Genomic DNA, 19,324 nt, shown 5'->3' on the forward strand with positions numbered 1-19,324 from the left:
CAACTTGTTTTCTGGTTCTTAATTTTCAGCCAGAAGGTCCTTCAAATAGTTCTCGGGTGCCAGGTTGAGACTCCCAAGGTGAAAACAGCCTAGAGCTGCCCACCCCCACCCACCATTTAATGACAGATTTCACTTGGTCTGGGAACTTAAGTATAAAGTTATATCTAAGCCTGGGGATAGACATTCCTCATCAGCTTTGGAGAAAGAGCTACAAAGATGAAAGGGATGACAATAACCCAACATGGACACTTACGGTAACTAAATAAAGGAACAAAGACCACCAAATACTGGAAGAAGAAGAATCTAGAGAGAGCGGCAGGACACACAACTGATGTTTCCAAACTCTGCCTCTAATCCCCCCATGAACCTGAACTGTAGAAATGCTAGATTCAGGAAGCTGTGCCCAGGAGTTTGAGGTGAAAGTCAGTCCTCTGGCTGCTGCTGACTGCTTTCTCGAGGCAGCAGAAAGTGACACCAAGGCCTTAGTGGAGCCCTGTGGTGTGACACGCAGAGTGCTGCAAAGCTGGCATCTGATATATGTCTCCAAGTCACCACGTTCAAATAATCTTTTGAACTTTGAGGGCCTTTCTTTCCCAAATGATCTTGACCTTGAAATTAAGTATTTCACATATTATCAAAAAGGACCAAGTTCTTCCATCTGTTGGACAGGAGAAGCTAAAGTACCCTTTTTCTCAAAATTCACTTGCTGATGTCTTGACTGAAAAACCTAAGCAGATCACTGTTGCTATTTCCTTTTCAAAAGAGGTGGAGAACCTGAGGTGCAGGTGCTGAGAAGACAGTGAAATCCCCCTTAAGCTGGTGAGAACCTCTCCTCGGGGCAGTTCTGCAATCCTGTTTCTGGAAGCCAGGACTCAACGGATCTGTCTTCGTGATGAAGAGATGATCCTCTGATTTTAAGGCAGGAAGGCTGTCAACACAAAACTCTGAACAGTACCTTGCTGCTCACCAGTGACATCAAAGCGAGAGGGAGAACAAGGTCTTGGTTTTCCCGAAGGCGGCTCAGTAGGACCGCAGTGGTTTGGCATAGATTGGCTCCAGGATGTGATGGATTAGAACCAAGAAAAGGCTTCCAAGGAAGACGGCAGTGAGGAAAGCCAGCAGGACATAGCGGCCAATGAAAAAGGCATCTACAATCTGGAGAAAGAAACATTAAAAGTGAAATTACTGTCATGTCTGCGCCTTGACTGGGCTCAACTGGAATCTCTAATGAGTGGGCCCAGGATCTGTCCATATTCAAAACTTCCAGTAACATCTTGTAAATGGATAAGAACCTTTTTCTCAACATGCTGAGGCAGAAATACAAGATAAACAGAAGCTTAATGAAAAGGCTTAATAAAGTACAGGGAACAAACACAGGCTTGATGTAGGAGATTCATAAACACTCTGAAGGCAAGTCCTTTTCTGTTCTGAAATGAGTTATCTGAAAGAATGAATGAGAACCTTGCTTGCTTGGTCTCAGAAAGGCTTATTTTGTGGCTGTCAACTTTTCATTATGGAGAACTTTAAACATGTCTAAAAATACAATAGTATACTAATCCCCCACATACTCAAGGTTCAAACCCCCACGCCATCAACCCATGGCCAACTCAGGAGGGGTCATTTCCAGAATGAAAAGGGAACTCTAAAACTTTTACCAGAGGAGTTCTGAACCCTAACATTCATAACCCAGCATTCCAAGGGCTGGGGAATGGCCATCTACCTGCGGTCCTGAAACACTAAGAGGAAAGGAAACTTGTCCCAGTTCGTACAGTTGGCTGCCTGGCAACCAGCCGTACTTGAGGCCCCAGAGCTGCTGGTCTTTGCTGACAGAGGCCTGTCGTTCATATTGGCTCTACCCACTTGTCTACTGTTCACTGCTGGAACTCTGTTTTCCACAGATCCAAAGGGTGCTGCCTAAGTCTGGGCAGGAAAAAGCAGTTTAATCTACAGACTTAATAGAGCAGGAACACAAACCAAGTGACCAGGGACATCGAAACCTCCCGAAGCTTTCAGAACCTAGTACCTGAAGACATCCCCAAATACCTGCAGGGTTGTGGTTGATACGATAATGGCTCTACAATGTCCACATTCTGATCTCCAGAAACTCTGAATGTGTTAAATTGCATGACAAAGGAGAATTAAGGCTGTAGATGGAATTACAGTTGTTAATCCATTGACCTTAAATAGGGAGACTGTCCACTCTCTATGTCCATACTTCTGTGTCTCTATTCCTGCCCTGCAGATAGGTTCATCTGCATCATTTTTCTAGATTTCACATACATGCGTTAATATACAATATTTGTTTTTCTCTTTCTGACTCAGTTCATGCTGTATGACAGACTCTGGGTCCATAGTTGTCTCTACAAATGCCTCAACTTTGTTCCTTTTTAAGGGTAATAATATTCCATTGTATTTATGTTTTGGGGGGAAGTAGAGAGGAGGACAAATTGGGAGGTTGGGATTGACATATACACACCACCATGTGTAAAACAGGTAGCTAGTGGGAAGCCGCTCTATCGCACAGGGAGTTTTGGTGCTCTGTGATGGCCCAGAGGGGTGGGATGGCGGTGGGGTGGGAGGGAGGTCCGAGAGGAAGGGGATATATGTGTACATATGGCTGATTCACTTCATTGCACAGCGGAATCTAACACATCATAAAGTAATTATACTCCAATAAAAAAATAAGGAGGCTGGTCTGAACTGTTTAATACACGTGGCCCAATGTAATCACAGGGCTCTTCAGAAGAGGTTGAGGGAGGCGGAAGAGAGGGTGAGAGACACAGAGATGTGAGGATGGAGGCAGACACAGAGAGATGCTATTTTGCTGTCTCTGAAGAGGGAGCAAGGGGTCCACAAGCCCAAGGGTGGCCCCTGGAAGCAGAAAAGGCAAGGAAACATTTCTCCCCAGAACCTCCAGAAAGGACGACAGCCCCGGCAACCCCTTGATTTTAGCCCAGGGAAGCTGATTTTGGGATTCTAGCCTGTGGAACTATAAGATAGTAAATGTGTGTTGTAAGCCACCGATCTTGCAGTGATTTGTTACAGCAGCAGTCGGTAACTAATACAGCAGAGATGCACCAAGCACCTGTCAAGTCCAAGCTCTCCTGTGATCACTGAGATCCAAGGACACCAGGGGAGAGGGCTGCTCTGGAGGTTACCCTAACAGCCAGCTTACAACAAAGGTCAGTTGGATGAAACGGCTCTGACATGACTTTGACCTTGGCTCCAGGACTGAACATGTCTCTTGCGGGCTACATGTTTCCTTGTTCGACACGGTTCACTTTTTAATTAGCCAATTAGCAGGCCTTGGGTGCGGAAGGCCCAGGCCATGTATTATTGATACAGTATTGAGCCAGGCCGCTTACAGGGGCTGGGGCTCCAAACCTGAGAATGAGAACTCCAATCTCTGCTGGCCGTGCTGATGAACAGATTTTGCTCAAAAGGCTGATCTGCTCTCCTGGTCTGAAACTGGGTCTGAAACTCACATGACAGAGCAAAGAAGGAAGACGGATTGATTTCAAGACAGGTTTGCTCTGGGCCCTTCTTCCAATGTTCACATCCCCAGTGATTAAGAAATACCCAGACTTCATCGCTTTCCCCATTTAAGACAGGAAAACTGGTCACTGTCCTGGCATGGTCAGAGTGGTTGTCAGATGCTGACCAAAAAACCCAGCATGTATGAAAACAGCACCTTAGTTTTGTGTGGCTAAGTACTGTTTCCCTTGGAATTTTCAGAATGTCTTCCCTTTGGCCATGGTCAGTCCTACATAGCACTAGAAAGGGGTGCCGAGTCCAGTTCAGAAGTTATAATTTTGTGTACTGATGTCTGGTGTCAAAACAGTTGCCTTTAAACTCTTGGTGATGGCCCCCGATATGCTGTTGGGTCCCCCGTGTGAAGGTATTGAAGACAGACCTCAGCTTGAATCCTTGCTCGGCCTCTTCCTGGGTAAGTTACCCCAGCCCCTCCCAGCCTTAGCATCCTGACCTATGAAACGGACACTAACAGTACCTGTGTCGTGCTACTTAGGGTTGTCCTGAGGTTTGAATGACAGCATGTAAATAACATGCTTAGCACAGGACCCCACACACAGTGATGCCTTAAACAGTGTTAGCTATTATCACCACTACTTCTTTTTTGTTTAGTTTTTTTTTTTTTTTTCTTTTTGCTGATGTGGAGCATTTTTAAAGTCTTTATTGAATTTGTTACAACATTGTTTTGATTTTTTCGCCACGAGGCATGTGGGATCTTAGTTACTTAATCAGGGATTGGACCTGTATCTCTTGCATTGGAAGGTGAAGTCTACCATTGGACCTCCAAGGAAGTGCCATCATTACATCTTAAAAAATTAAAATAGCGGAAAAAAGTTGCTAGAAGGAGTAATGGGCCACAGGATGTCAAGATTGTAGAGATTATCAAGACTGTAGAGATCTGAGACCATGGTAAAGCCAGAGCCCCAGTCGGGAAGGAACCAGGATGGGGGGCGTCTATGAGAGAGATGATAAAACTCCATTTAGACAGGTATGTGCTGGGAGATCTGGTTCTGGAAAGGAGAACGGAAGGGACTTCCCGAAGGCTGTTAGTGTGAAGTGCATCTGTGGCTACACTGTCCACGCACCACAGCGGTGTTCCTCCTTCCTCTCTGCCCTTCTCTATGGAGAATACTCCCTCTTCACCGCCAGCGGGAAAATCCAAACACATGATGAAAAAGCATGTCGATTAGCACCTGAGGGCACTACCTGAGTGTCACCTGGGATCGGAGTTTCCGAGCCAAGGCGACCAGGAGTGGGAGCCTGCCCGCTCGTCTCTGGCCCTGCGGCAGGCTCGCTCGGAAGCAAATCCAGGCAAACAGCTGCCTCGAGGTGTTGCCAGTGGGCACGGGAAGAAGTGGGAGGGAGTTTAAAACCCACCCTGAGCCGTCCCACACCCCATCCTGGTTTCAACTTTGTAATTTTTTGAACACACTTCAGCCCTGCTGGCACTGGGGACCACGCGGGGCAGGGCAGAGGTCTAGACCAGGAGAAAGAAGACTGATGAAACAAAACCCAGGCTTTTACCTTCGTCTCTGCCTCGGGGGCTGGGGCGTCACTGGCTCGAGGGAAGAGCAACAGAATGGCTGTGACGATCAGAGCACCGAGGAACACGAAAATGACAGAGAACCTGCGGCCCAAAGACAGGGAGTTAAAAGCACGGCTTAGCGTCCTCTGCAATCTGTTAGGCTGGGCCTGGCTTTTCCCTGGGGTCCACATTCCGTCTCAGTCCATTAACAGGGCCCAGTGTGCTGCCCCAGCACCACGGGAATTCAGAAACGTTTCCCCTTCCTCCCAAAGCCCATCTTCCCAGATAGGTACTAGCAGGATGCATTCCTGTTATTCCTGGGAATTCCAAGTTCCTAAGAATGGGAATTGGTGGGATTTTTAAATTTTATTTTTAATTGGAGGATAACTGCTTTACAATGCTGTGTTGGTTTCTAACATACAACAAGGTGAATCACTTATATGTACACATATATCCCCTCCCTCTTAAGCCTCCCACCCACCCCCATCTCACCCCTCTAGGTCAGCGCAGAGCACCGAGCTGGGCTCCCTGTGTTATTCAGCAGATTCCCACGAGTCAGCTTTATACACAGTAGTGTATGTACGTCAATCGTACCCTGTCAGGAATAGGTAGTTTTTATTTTGACCTCTGTGTGGTCATAGGAAAACCCGAAGTGGCCCCTCCCTGATCCCCCACTGCTGTGTTTGCAACCAAAAAACTTTAGTAAATGATGTAACTTGTTTTGTACCTACACAATCTGGCCAGGGAGTATGACTCTACAGTGTCCTTAGAGTCAGTTTATACCCTGATTCTGTAAGTCAACACCAGTCCAAGTCACCCATGACCCTTCAGCTTTCTGGGGCCCTGGGCTGGAGCCTCACGGGCTGGACCCAGCACCTGCCATGAATCTTAACAATTAAGAAACACGCACACGCGTGACCCCAAGAAACTCAAGCGACAGCGAAAGCAGATTCTCTTTTCATCTCCCATGTCCTCATCTCCTGTATGCTGAGAGCTGACATGTACTCCCTCCCTTCTCCTCCCACCTCTGCTTCCGAGTATAAATAACACAGTCAGTGCTTATGATAAAGAGGTTAAAATGCAACTCCTTCCAACTGCCGGTAATGACAATGAGCTTCTGAATTCTAAATGTTTCATGAGCATCAGCGATTTCGCATCTGATTGCTTTTACCTCGGACTCCCAGCTGGAGAGAAGGCCTTACCTAGCTGCCCCCGAGGCTCTGAACAGCAGGGCACACAGCAGCAGCACCGACACCCAGAGCAGGGCGAGGACGAACACGCCGGCCCCTACGCCAAGCACCGTGCCAGCCATGCGGGGGGTGCGGCTGAGCACTGGGCACAGTGCGATGAGCTGGTCCTGCTGTTAGGGGTGCTGCTGGGCTTCTGGGTGTTCCTGGGTTTCCTAGGAGGTCAGACACAGAAAGTCTGAATTCATTCTGGGAAACTTCTGGTGATTGATGTGGGAGGAGGAGTCATCAATACAGGTCTTAATAAGTCTCTCTCAGAAACTGACATATCAAGCAGCTAAGAATAAACCCTTGACAGAGGATATACAAATGGCCAATATATATGTGAAAAGTGCTCAACTTCATTAGTCATTCAGTTCAGTTCAGTTGCTCAGTCGTGTCCAACTCTTTGCGACCCCATGAACTGCAGCACGCCAGGCCTCCCTGTCCATCACCAGCTCCCAGAGTTTACCCAAACTCATGTCCATTGAGTCAATGATGCCATCCAACCATCTCATCCTTTATCATCCCCTTCTCCTCCTGCTCTCAATCTTTCCCAGAATCGGGGTCTTTTCAAATGAAGTCAGCTCTTCACATCAGATGGCCAAAGATTGGAGTTTCAGCTTTAGCATCAGTCCTTCCAATGAACACCCAGGACCGATCTCCATTAAGATGGACTGGTTGGATCTCCTTGCAGTCCAAGGGACTCTCGAGAATCTTCTCCAACACCACAACTCAAAAGCATCAATTCTTTGGCGCTCAGCTTTCTTCACAGGCCAACTCTCACATCCATACATGACCACAGGAAAAACCATAGCCTTGACTAGACGGACCTTTGTTGGCAAAGTAATGTCTCTGCTTTTTAATATGCTGCCTAGGTTGGTCATAACTTCCTTCCAAGGAGTAAGCATCTTTTAATTTCATGGCTGCAGTCACCATCTGCAGTGATCTTGGAGCCCAGAAAAATAAAGTCTGACACTGTTTCCACATCTATTTCCCATGAAGTGATGAGACCAGATACCATGATCTTCGTTTTCTGAATGTTGAGCTTTAAGCCAGCTTTTTCACTCTCCTCTTTCACTTTCATCAAGAAGCTCTTTAGATGTTCTTCACTTTCTGCCATAAAGGTGGTGTCATTTGCATATCTGATGTTATTGATATTTCTCCCAGCAATCTTGATTCCAGCTTGTGCTTCTTCCAGCCTACAGTTTCTCATGATGTACTCTGCATATAAGTTAAATCAGTAGCATGACAATATACAGCCTTGATGTACTCCTTTTCCTATTTGGAACCAGTCTGTTGTTCCATGTCCAGCTCTAACTGTTGCTTCCTGACCTGCATACAAGTTTCTCAAGAGGCACGTCAGGTGATCTGGTATTCCCATCTCCTTCATTCAGTTCAGTTCAGTTCAGCTGCTCAGTTGTGTCCAACTCTTTGCGACCCCATGAATCGCAGCATGCCAGGCCTCCCTGTCCATCACCAACTCCTGGAGTTCACCCAGACTCACATCCATCGACTCAGTGATGCCATCCAGCCATCTCATCCTCTGGCGTCCCCTTCTCCTCCTGCCCCCAATCCCTCCCAGCATCAGAGTCTTTTCCAGTGAGTCAACTCTTCGCATGAGGTGGCCAAAGTACTCGAGTTTCAGCTTTAGCATCAGTCCTTCCAAAGAAATCCCAGGGCTGATCTCCTTCAGAATCTCCTTCATTAGGAAATTGCAAATAAAATACAGTACCTCTAGACACCTACCAGAATGGCTAAAATGAAAATGATGGACAACTCCAAGTGTTGACAAAAATGTGGTGTAACTGGAAGCCTTGTACTCTGCTGGGAGAGTGTAAGTTCTTACTAGCACTTTGGAGACTCTTTGGCTATATCTAATAAAGCTGAATATGTGAACCCTAGATCCAACTGTTCTCTTCCTGGGTGTGTCCCCAACAGACATGTCATAAGTTCACTAAAAGATGCACAAAAATTCAGGGCAGACCTATTAGAAATAGTTACAACCTGAAATGACCTGAATATACATCAATTAAATAGGTAAGTTAGCTTTCTCAGGTGGCGCTAGTGTTAAAGAATCTTCCTGCTAATGCAGGAGACACAGAAGACCCAGGTTCGATCCCTGGGTCAGGAAGATCTCCTGGAGTAGCAAACTGCAACCCACTCCAGTATTCTTGCCTGGAAAATTCCATGGACAGAGGAGCCTTGTGGGCTACAGTCCTTAGGGTTGCAAAGAGTTGGTATTATAGATCCAACTTATTCATTCATACAATGGAAGAGTAAAAAGAAGCAAGAATGAACAGACTACAACTATATCCAGCATTGTGGGTAAGTTTTGCAAATATTAAGTATAGAAAGCTAGAGGCAAAAGAGTTCACACTGTGTAATAACATATATATAATGTTCAAAAACAGTTCAAACTAATTTGGGGGTAGAAGTCAGGAGTGTGGTTGCCTTGTGACTAAAGGGGCTTCTGGGGTGCTTATGGAATTTTGTTTCTTCAGCTGGGTGTGGGTTACACAGCTTTGTTAATTCTGTTAAACTGTATCTAGCTGTACACTTCTGATTTGCATATTTTTCATTATGTGTCTTTTACTTTTCCAAAAAGGTTTATTTCAAAGAAAGTCTGAAGAGACACACCAGACAAATGTAATATATGGGCCTTGTTTGGTTCCTGACTCAAACAAACCTGTTATACAAAACCTTTTAGGAGATGACTGGAGGAATTTGAACAGTATCTGGGTATTTGACGATGTTAGGGAATCACTGTTTATTTTTTAAGTGAAAATAATGTTTTTTTTTTTAATGTGATGATGTGGTTATATTACTAAAAGATTACTTTTAATATACAAATACACAAACACACACAACACAAATAACAGAAAATGATGTCTAGGAATTTTATAATTATCTAGGACAGAGGAGAAAGGGATCAATATAAACAAGGCTAGTCCTGAATTCACTGTTGAAGCTGGAGTGGTGAATATATCAATTTTCCTATACTATTTTCTATACTTTTGAATATATTTGAACCTTTTGCAATAAAAGGGTTGTGTGTATGAATAAGTATATACAGGGAAGTAGGAATAAATCCAACAAAAGATGTAAAGATTTTTATGGCAAAAAGTATAAAACTTTATTCAAGATATATTTATATATTTTAAAGGCCTGAATAGAGAAATAACCCCTGTTCCTGAATGGATGGGATGGTTTAATATTCAAATTCAATTTTCCTTAAGTTATCAGCTCAATGCAATTCTAACCAAAATCTCGAAATAGTTTTTTGTGGAACTTGAAAACCAATCCTAAATTCACATGCAAGAGCAAAAACCCAAGAATAGCAAAAACAATTTTGGGAACTAGGATGGAAAACTCGCCTTTCATGTTACCAACTGCTACAAGACACATTATAGAACCACGGTAATTAAAACAGTGTGATCGTGGCATAGAGACACATGGGCCAGTGCAACAAAACAGAAAGCCCAGAAGCAGAGCCACGCATTCAGGAGAACTTTGCACAGGACAGAGTTGGCTTCATAGTCAACGGGTAGAGGGTTTCATAGACAGTGTTGGGATAAGTGATTATCCAATCAGAAAATAATAAAACCAGATCTCTGCTTTATATCATACGCAGCAGCCAATTTTAAATGGAAAGTTATTCGTAATAAAACAGCATATGTTTAAATATACAAACGTTCAAGGCTGACTACACTAGAATACATAATGAAGGACCGCACTCAGATGCTCGCACCTAAACTTAGAATCGGCATGAACGCAAGAACTACAAACGCAGGCTGATGCAGGTGTGTTTCACAGCAACTCAAATACCACGGGCTGGGCTGCCTTCACTTACGGGGTTTTCTACAGTGATGAACGACTCTGGTAAGAGTTCCAAACTACAAATAAGTATAATTTCCCCCTGATTTACATTAGAGTTGCATTCCTGGAAATTTTACTATGTTCAACTGTGCCAAAAGATACATTATGCTTATATAAAAATTGGAGTTAGATTCTGGGTTCATATTAGAAATGAGTATCCTGTGAGACACTTGGGATGTTGTGCAGGATGAAGGACAATTCTTCATGGTGAGGGGCTGTCCAGTGTATCACGGGACTTCCAGCAGCCCCAGTCCTGCTCTGTAAACCCCAGGAGTGCCTCCAAAATCACACTAAAAATAACCAAAGGTGCCCTCACAAACTCCAAAATGACCAAACGGGCAGTTCAGTTCAGTCGCTCAGTCGTGTCCGACTCTTTGTGACCCCATGAATCGCAGCACACCAGGCCTCCCTGTCTATCACCAACTCCCGGAGTCCACCCAAACCCATGTCCATCGAGTCGGTGATGCCATCCAACCATCTCATCCTTTGTCATCCCCTTTTCCTCCTACCCTCAATCTTTCCCAGCATCAGGGTCTTTTCAAATGAGTCAGCTCTTCGCATCAGGTGGCCAAAGTATTGGAGTTTCAGCTTTAGCATCAGTCCTTCCAATGAACACTCAGGACCGATCTCCTTTAGGATGGTCTGGTTGGATCTCCTTGCAGTCCAAGGGACTCTCAAGAGTCTTCTTCAACACCACAGTTCAAAAGCATCAATTCTTCGGCACTCAGCTCTCTTTATAGTCTGACTCTCACATCCATACATGACCACTGGAAAAACCATAGCCTTGACAAGACGGACCTTTGTTGGCAAAGTAATGTCTCTGCTTTTCAATATGCTGTCTAGGCTGGTCATAACTTTCCTTCCAAGGAGTAAGTGTCTTTTAATTTCATGGCTGCAATCACCATCTGCAGTGATCTTGGAGCCCAGAAAAATAAAGTCTGCCACCATTTCCACTGTCTCCCCATCTATTTGCCATGAAGTGATGAGACTGGATGCCATGATCTTCGTTTTCTGAATGTTGAGCTTTAAGCCAACTTTTTCCACTCTCTCTTTCATTTTCATCAAGAGGCTCTTTAGTTCTTCTTCACTTTCTGCCATAAGAGTGGTGTCATCTGCATATATGAGATTATTGATATTTCTCCTGGAAATCTTGACTCCAGCTTGTGCTTCCTCCAGCCCAGCGTTTCTCATGATGTACTCTACATATAAGTGCCACCCCCTTAAAGAACCATGTGGAGGTTTAATCACTAAGTCAAATTTGACTCTTGCAACCCCATGGACTATAGCCTGCCAGGATCCTCTGTCCATGGGATTCTCCAGGCAAGAACTGGAGTGGGTTGCCATTTCCTTCTTCAGGGGATCTTCCTGACCCAGGGATTGAACCCGGGTCTCCTGCATTGCAGGCAGTCTTTCCCAACTAAGCTATGAGAGAAGCCCAAGCCTAGATCAATAAACTCTGGCATAAAGAGATGTGAACAAAGGTGTTCATGATAGCAAAACATCTGAGAAAATCTAAATGCCCATCAGTAAGGGGATGGATATTATATACTCATGACAACTTAAAATCAATGAACTTGAGTTAGCTGTACTGACATGAATGTATCTACTAGGCTGGCCAAAAAGTGTGTTCCATAACATCTTATGGAAAAACCCAAATGATCTTTTTGGTCAACCCAAAAAAAACCAATATCGAGTCTAAAAGCAAGTTGCAGAATGAAGCCCACAATACTATACTATTTGTATCTTTAAAATTAAAAAAAATACCTAAATCATTATATATTTTGAGATATACAGTGAACATAAAACCATGGGCATAAATGGCGCAAAACAATTTCAGGAGATTGTATGTCTCTGGGGAGGGAGGAAGGAAGGAGAATGGGGCCAGGAAAGAGAACAAAGGGATCTGAACTAAATCTGTGATGGTTTGTTTCTTGAAAATAAAAAACTTAAGCAGATGAGAGAAAAAAAGTTAATGTTTATTAATCTAGTTGTTTGTGTATAGGTCTTTGTTATAATTTCCAGGGCAAATATTCACTATTTTCGAAATTTTTGAGATAAATATTAATTTCTAAAAAGGTAATTGGTAGCAGGGTACATATGAGCTGAGATCAGAGAATAGAGACTAGTGACCAGTTAGGAGACTATTTCAATTCTCCAGATAAGAGATGAGGCAGGTCTGGGCTTCATCTTAGCTGTGGAAATGGGAAGGGGCTTAGGAAGGTGGCATTAGAGGTGACTCAGGTTTCCAGCTTGGTTGACTGTACTGCCCTTAGCAAGAGAACTAGTTAAGTGTAGTTGCTGCTGTTTTGGATATTATGTAAATTACCTGTAAGACTTGTACCAACTCTAACACCTAGAATACAGAGCGAATAGTAGTTGAAGCTGGTATTATTAGAAATATTGCCCTTCACTCCTCCAGAGAAACATGAAAGTTCATTTGACATTGGGTTCTGTACACGGTACAGCTTTAAAGTATTGAGATGAATATCCCCAACCTCTTATAAGAATGAAGTTTGTCACTTTACAACCAAACCATACATTTTCTTACTAAGCATAGAAAGGCAGGGCTGGAAAAGTACAGAATGTTTTTGTGGGGAAAGGGTGAACATCTAGTCATTTTATCTTGTTAACTGAGTGTGGGCATAATGCTTGTGATTATTTCCCTTATTGGAATAGCTAAATTATTGAGTAAAGCTTGATAAAAAAAATAAATAAAAAGAATTTTCCAGGCAAGAATATGGGAGTGGGTTACCATTTCCTTCTCCAAGGGATCTTCCCAATCCACTGATCGAACTGGTGTCTCCTGTGTCTCCTGCATTGGCAGGTGGACTCTTTACCACTGTGCCACCTGGGAAGCCTTTTAATTAATATACAAGGCTTTTTCAACCCTCTTCTGAAAATTGGGCTTCCCTGGTGGTTAGCCATCTTCCTCAGATGCTAAAAAATCTGCCTGCAATGCAGAAGACCCAGGTTCAATCCATGGGTCGGGAAGATCCCCTGGGGAATGGAATGGCTACCCATTCTCCAGTATTCTTGCCTGGAGAATTCCATGGACAGAGAAGCCTGAGAGTTACAGTCCATAAGGTCGCAAAGAGTCAGACATGACTTAGTGATGGAGCATGCAGGCACTATGGAAAACAGTATGGAGATTCCTCAAAAAATTAAGAATACAACTACCAAAACCCCCAGGTATCCCATTTCTGGGCATTTATCCAAAGAACATGAAAACACCAATTTGAAAAGATATATGTGACTCTGTGTTCACCACAGCATTATTTACAATATCTAAAATATGGAAACAACTTCAGTGCCCATCAACAGGTGAATGGATAAAGAAGTTGGGTGTGTATATATATATATATATATAGAGAGAGAGAGAGAGAGAGAGAGAGATACCCATGAAGTGAAAGTGTTAGTCACTTAATCGTGTCCAACTCTTTGGGACCCTGTGGACTGTAGCCCTCCAGGTTCCTCTGTCCATGGAATTCTCCAGGCCAAGAATATTGGAGTGGGTAGCCATTCCTTCCTGCAGGGGATCTTCTCAACCCAGGGATCAAACCCGGGTCTCCCACATTGAGGGCAGATTCTTTACCATTTGAGCCACCAATATATATACATATATAAAATGGGGAAAAATAAATAAATAAATAAATAAAATGGAACACTATTGAACCATTAAAAAAGATGAAATCTTGCCATGCCAACATGGATCACTCTTAAGGCTAAGTGAAATAAGTGGAGAAAGACAAATACCACATAATTTCACTCATACTAGTAATAAACAAACAAAAATGAACAAAGCAAACCAAAACAAGAGGGAGATCCACAGCACAGAGCAGTGGTTATCAGAGGAGAATGTGGGGAGGATAAAAAATGGCTAAAGGGGATCAACTGTAGGGTGACTGATAGAAACTAAATTTTTGGTGGTAAGCACGCTGTAGAGCATATAGAGATGGAAATACAATGTTGTACACATGAAACATACAATGTTATAAACCAATACCTCAATAAAAAGTAAGTCTTAAAGAAAAGCGAAAAGAATGGGTTACAGTAGTGAACGGTTTTTCTGGGGGGTTCCTTTTCATTTTCCTTTATAGCTGTTTCAAGTCTTCAAAAATAATTGGGTGGGAGAGGGTGAACTTTCACACTTTTTTCTACTTTAAACACTTCAATATGGTTTGAGTTTTAAAATATTAGGATAATGCCTCTACTTTTGTAATGAAATCAAATGAAAGTCTGGGAAAAAACCAATTGCCATACTACCAAAATAACACCGATATGGCACCATCTCTTCACGTGATGATAGAAAAGGAAGATCAGTGGATGCAGATTACATCCTTCCACCCTTTTTCCTGGGTGCTATTGCGATTTGAAAGTGCGCAACCACAGCCTGTCTGTCATCCACACCACCCGGGGGCCCCCAGCAGGCAGCCCTACAGTGCTGGAGAGTGAACAGTTTCCCTGCCCAGTCGCTGATTCAAACCGGCAACAGGAAAACAGTGCCCCCCAGGTCTCATCTTCAGAATGTTCGCCTGGCCACTTCCCAGGAGTTGGGAGAGAAATTTGGGTTTTGATCACAAGATTTCCCCCAATTCAGCATCTACTGGCCGCCGGACCTCGGGTGGAGATTAGCGATGATAATAGTCTGAGGGGTCCCTGCCCCGCCATCGCTCCCAGCCTTATTCCAGCCCCCGTCAGCCACAATCCCCTACCATTCTCTCTCCTCTCTTCAGTCGCCCCTATTTTCCTCACCTCCACCCCGCTCACCTGGCTTCGCATCTCCCGGGTCCCACACTCTCAGCCCAGCCAGTTTCAGCCCACAGGGGCTTGGGTCTACTCAGGACGAATCACAAGTGGGCTTTCATCTAGGAGATTCTGGATTGGCTAATCAGCGCCACTCTTTTAACTCCCGAATTTCCCCTCATTTGCTTACGCCGCCGCGGCTCCAGGCAACAGGGAGCGTGGTGGGTGGACACGTCGCCCTCCGTTACGCACTCTGATTGGTCGATGGCTGCTGGGACAGGCCTCAAGTTCGATTGAATAGAGGTCGTCCGGGCTCCCCGCGCTCGCCCCACCCCGTTGTCAATCACACCATCCCTTAGGTAACCCACGGGACCATTGGTCAGTCCCGCCGGAGGGCGGGTTGTTGGGCGGAAGTTATAACTGCTTATAACTTCCAACCAAAGGAAATAAGATAAAGAATGCATGTTCCACTGCTTAATCAGGAAGGGTGGAAAGACAAAAAAACATACCAAATAGGACTTAGCAGCAGCAGCAGCAGCAGTTATAACTGCTTACTTATATAACTGCGTTATAAGCAGTTACTGTTACTCTGTTACTATGGAGACAGTACAGCTGGTGTGAGGCCCAGAGTCCAGGCAACCCCTTAGCACCTGTTTCGGAGTCTAGTGGGTATCACAGTTCAAGTCCTACTGGCTTCGTGGACCAAAGGACTTGGGATCAAGTCAAATTAGGCCTCAGAGAGTGGGTCAGACCCAGTCACTAAGGATTCCTGAGAAACATCTTGGAGAAAACTGAGTTCCTAAAGCACTGATTCTGTAATAACGTCACGTTTTCATTTGTCCTCATCTCACTTTATTGTATTTAGCATTATTCTAATGTTAGCCTTAGGACTTACACTATGGCAAGGATCATCCTATTACTCACGGGGCAGACTGGGAAAGAGAAGTCAGGGTCAAGTCAAGTAAATCTTCTGTAGCTATGCCTCCTGGCATTTGGGAATGGAGATGGTCCATGCTTTTAGCAAACTGCTCTTGCCTAACTGCAAACTAAAACTTTTCAAGATTTTATCCTGAGGTTATAGTGTGTAGACTAAAAGATCTGTATATCAGGCCAACCAAAGGAAATAAGATAAAGAATGCATGTTCCACTGCTGAATCAGGAAGGGTGGACAGACAAAAAAACATACCAAATAGGACTTAGCAGCAGCAGCGGCAGCCCTATTCGAACCTTTGACCTTACACAAAATGCTGAAGCATCTCGAAGCACACTATTCAATTCTGGAACACTCAGTCTCTGATTTAGGGGGTTCAGCTCCCCAACCACAACTTTATGAGTGAAATGGAAGAAGATTGTTGAATTCCATTGAAAGTACATCTCACATTTATTCTGCTCTCAAGGTTTCATTTGCAGTCATGTGTTCTGATTGATGATTTCTTTTGTGTTTAACAACTTATGTTTACTTGGCCCAATGAGGAGTTCTGTGATTAAGAAAGCCATTATTTTGATAATTCATCTCCTTGGAATTTTTTGTTAACTGTAGCTAAGCACTAGAGACTTTGAGGATACAAAAGAAATAGGATGTGTGACTCCTGCCTTAATAGCTTGTGGTTTGTTAATGTCAACTGTATGAAACAATTAGGAAGCACTCTAAAGCAAGATATGAGAAATGCCAAGCTTTATTTATAGTTAATTTCTCCAAAAGATAGTAATACTACTATCCTAATATTAATAGTAATATTACATATCTGTAGGAGCTTTGCAGCTTTTAGAGCACTCCTTCAATTGTTTCAGTGGTCCTCAACTTTGTGGTACCAGGGACTGGTTTCGTGGAAGACTGTGTTTCCATGGACTGGGGAGGGCAGTGGCTGGGGATGGTTTCGAGATGATTCAGGCACATTACATTTATTGTGCGTTTTATTTCTATTAGTATTGCATCAGCTCAACCTCCGATCATCAGGCATTAAATCCTGGAGGCTGTGGACTCCTGACTTGTATTATTCGGGGGAAATATTGCTTTGGCTGGAGTTCATGTGGGTCTTCACAGTACAGCTAGAACTAATGCTGGGCCCTGGCATATAGGTAGGAATGGGAAGCATGGACCAAAGATGGAAGGGGATCCAAGGAGAGAAAATAGTTTCAACAAAGAGGCCAAGACAAGATTGAGGGCAGAGTATCCGGGGAATAAGGTGGAGACAAATAATGGACAATAACATTGTGAAGACCAGCTGTTGAGGATAGGTCTGGGCTCTTAATATTTTGGGGGAAAGTGTTCAAAAGCTTGAGACTGGGAACGTTAACCTCCTTACACTTCTAGTGACCAACTGACTTTAGTTAAATTGTAAATTAAGAACAGGGCATGAGTGATGAGGCACTCCCAACTTCTTACATCTTCCTGGATGGAAATAGCCTTTTAGGTTTTCTCCCTCGTAAGAAGGGGCTCTCCCCCCACACCCATCCCTATCTCCCCTCTGCACTGGGAGCCCGTAGTAGTTGTTTTATTAAATGTTCACATCTTACCCTGTCATTGAAATTGAGAGAGGTGCTATCACCGTAGCATTCCATCTTTTGTCATCTCTTAATTGAAGTTCACTCTAAAGAAGAGTGATTACTTGACCATCCAATCTTTCTCTTTTTAAAAATCGTCTTCTGTATGCCAGGTGTCATATAGAACTCCACAGCTCTGCTGTATATGTCACTTACCTCGTACTTGTAGAGTATACATAGATGCCATATATGTATGCATATAATTTGTTTAATTACAATGTTCTTTTCTCTTGAACAGAAAAGTCCAAGCAAGAACAATAACCAGTGTCTAATTTCCTTTCTCTCAAATGTGTAAAATCATTCATCATGCTACCTGATAGAGAAATAGGGTAGCAGAAAGGCTTCTTTCAGAGAAGGCAATGGCACCCCACTCCAGTACTCTTGCCTGGAAACTCCCATGGATGGAGGAGCCTGGTAGGCTGCAGTCCATGGGGTCGCTAAGAGTCGGACACGACTGAGCAACTTCATTTTCACTTTTCACTTTCATGCATTGGAGAAGGAAATGGCAACCCACTCCAGTGTTCTTGCCTGGAGAATCCCAGGGATAGGGGAGCCTGGTAGGAGGCTGTCTGTGGGGTCGCACAGAGTCGGACACGACTGAAGCGACTTAGCAGCAGTAGCAGCAGCAAGGGTTGTTTAGGGTTACTGAGTATAAGGAATGATTTCAAGACAAGACAATTTTTTCCTATTCATATTACAGTTATCAAAACTTTTCCTGCCAGACAGCCTTAAATTTCTTGTATATATTTTCTCATGTGTTTCCATAGGTCTGAAAATGTACGCAAAACTTCAATACTTGTTGATTATTCACTGAAATTCAAAAGTTACCATCATTGTATTCTGCTAGTTGGGACACTGGGTTAGGAAAAAAAAAAAAGCTTTCCAGTACTACTGTCAGTAGTTGGACCTGAGTTACTGGCCTTCCAACATTACCCTGAATCACCAGTGTGATTTTTCAGATCATAATTTTAACCTATTGCCATAGATCAGGAGTCGGCAAACTATGGCCTGTAGGTCTAACTTTCCTGCTGTCTGTTTTTTGTATGACCTGCAAGCTAAGAATGATTTTTACATTTTTTAATGTTTGGGGAAAAAAGCAAAAGAACAAAAATGTGAAAATTTTGAAATTCAAATCTCATTGTCCGTTAGTAAAGTATTATTGGAGCACAGACATGCTCTTACATTTACATGTGGTCCATTGCTGTTTTCATTTACAACAACGGAGTTGAGTAGTTAATGCAGAGGCTGTTAAGCCCACAAGACTAAAAAATTACTATTGGGCCCTTAGGAAAAGTTTTGATTCTTACTATCTTACAGGTCTCTAATGAATCCTTTTCTATGGAATGTTGAAACTGAAACAGACTTTCAAAGTCTTACATTGATAAAGGTAAGTTGCTTCTTCCTAAAAACACAGTCAGCGGACAGAACCAGTATTATTAATAGAACTGTGGTTTCATTGGTCTAAGTTTTTGTTTTTTTGTTTTTTTCATTTGTGTTGTGTCTTTTCTGATATGATGCTTATCTTAGGATGGGAGTGATGTTCTATAGTCTGGAGACAAGGAGCGTTCAAAAACCTTTCTAATTTTGTTCTCTTGTCTCATCAAAGAAATATAGTGCACCACAATCAATTTATGGATAACTGGATTTTCACCATTTCAGCCAGTATGAGCTGTCTTCTGTCTTCCATGTTTCTCATTTCTCAAAAAGTGTATAGCAGTCATGAAAAACTTTCTCACTTTTATGTTTAAAAAAAAAAAAACTTTCTCTTTCAACAAAGGAATTCAGAGATGGCTGACTTTCTATTCCAGTCTAGGTTCTTAAAAGAGATGAAGACAGCTAGAAAGGCATAGGACACAGTCTTTGCCCTGGAGTCCAT

General features: G+C 43.4%; 1 protein-coding gene across 1 annotated transcript; it reads right to left on the reverse strand.

The window, feature by feature from the left end:
* Window positions 1-14,996, reverse strand: TMEM218 (transmembrane protein 218). Its single transcript, NM_001099159.1, is given in 4 exon segments — window positions 1-1,155; window positions 5,056-5,158; window positions 6,259-6,458; window positions 14,929-14,996. Coding segments are annotated over 3 exon segments (348 nt in total). The 5' UTR covers window positions 6,369-6,458; window positions 14,929-14,996; the 3' UTR covers window positions 1-1,020.
* Window positions 14,997-19,324: the final 4,328 nt, after the last annotated feature.

Source organism: Bos taurus, chromosome 29 (genome assembly GCF_002263795.3).
Source record: "Bos taurus isolate L1 Dominette 01449 registration number 42190680 breed Hereford chromosome 29, ARS-UCD2.0, whole genome shotgun sequence".
Taxonomy (NCBI): Eukaryota; Metazoa; Chordata; class Mammalia; order Artiodactyla; family Bovidae; genus Bos; species Bos taurus.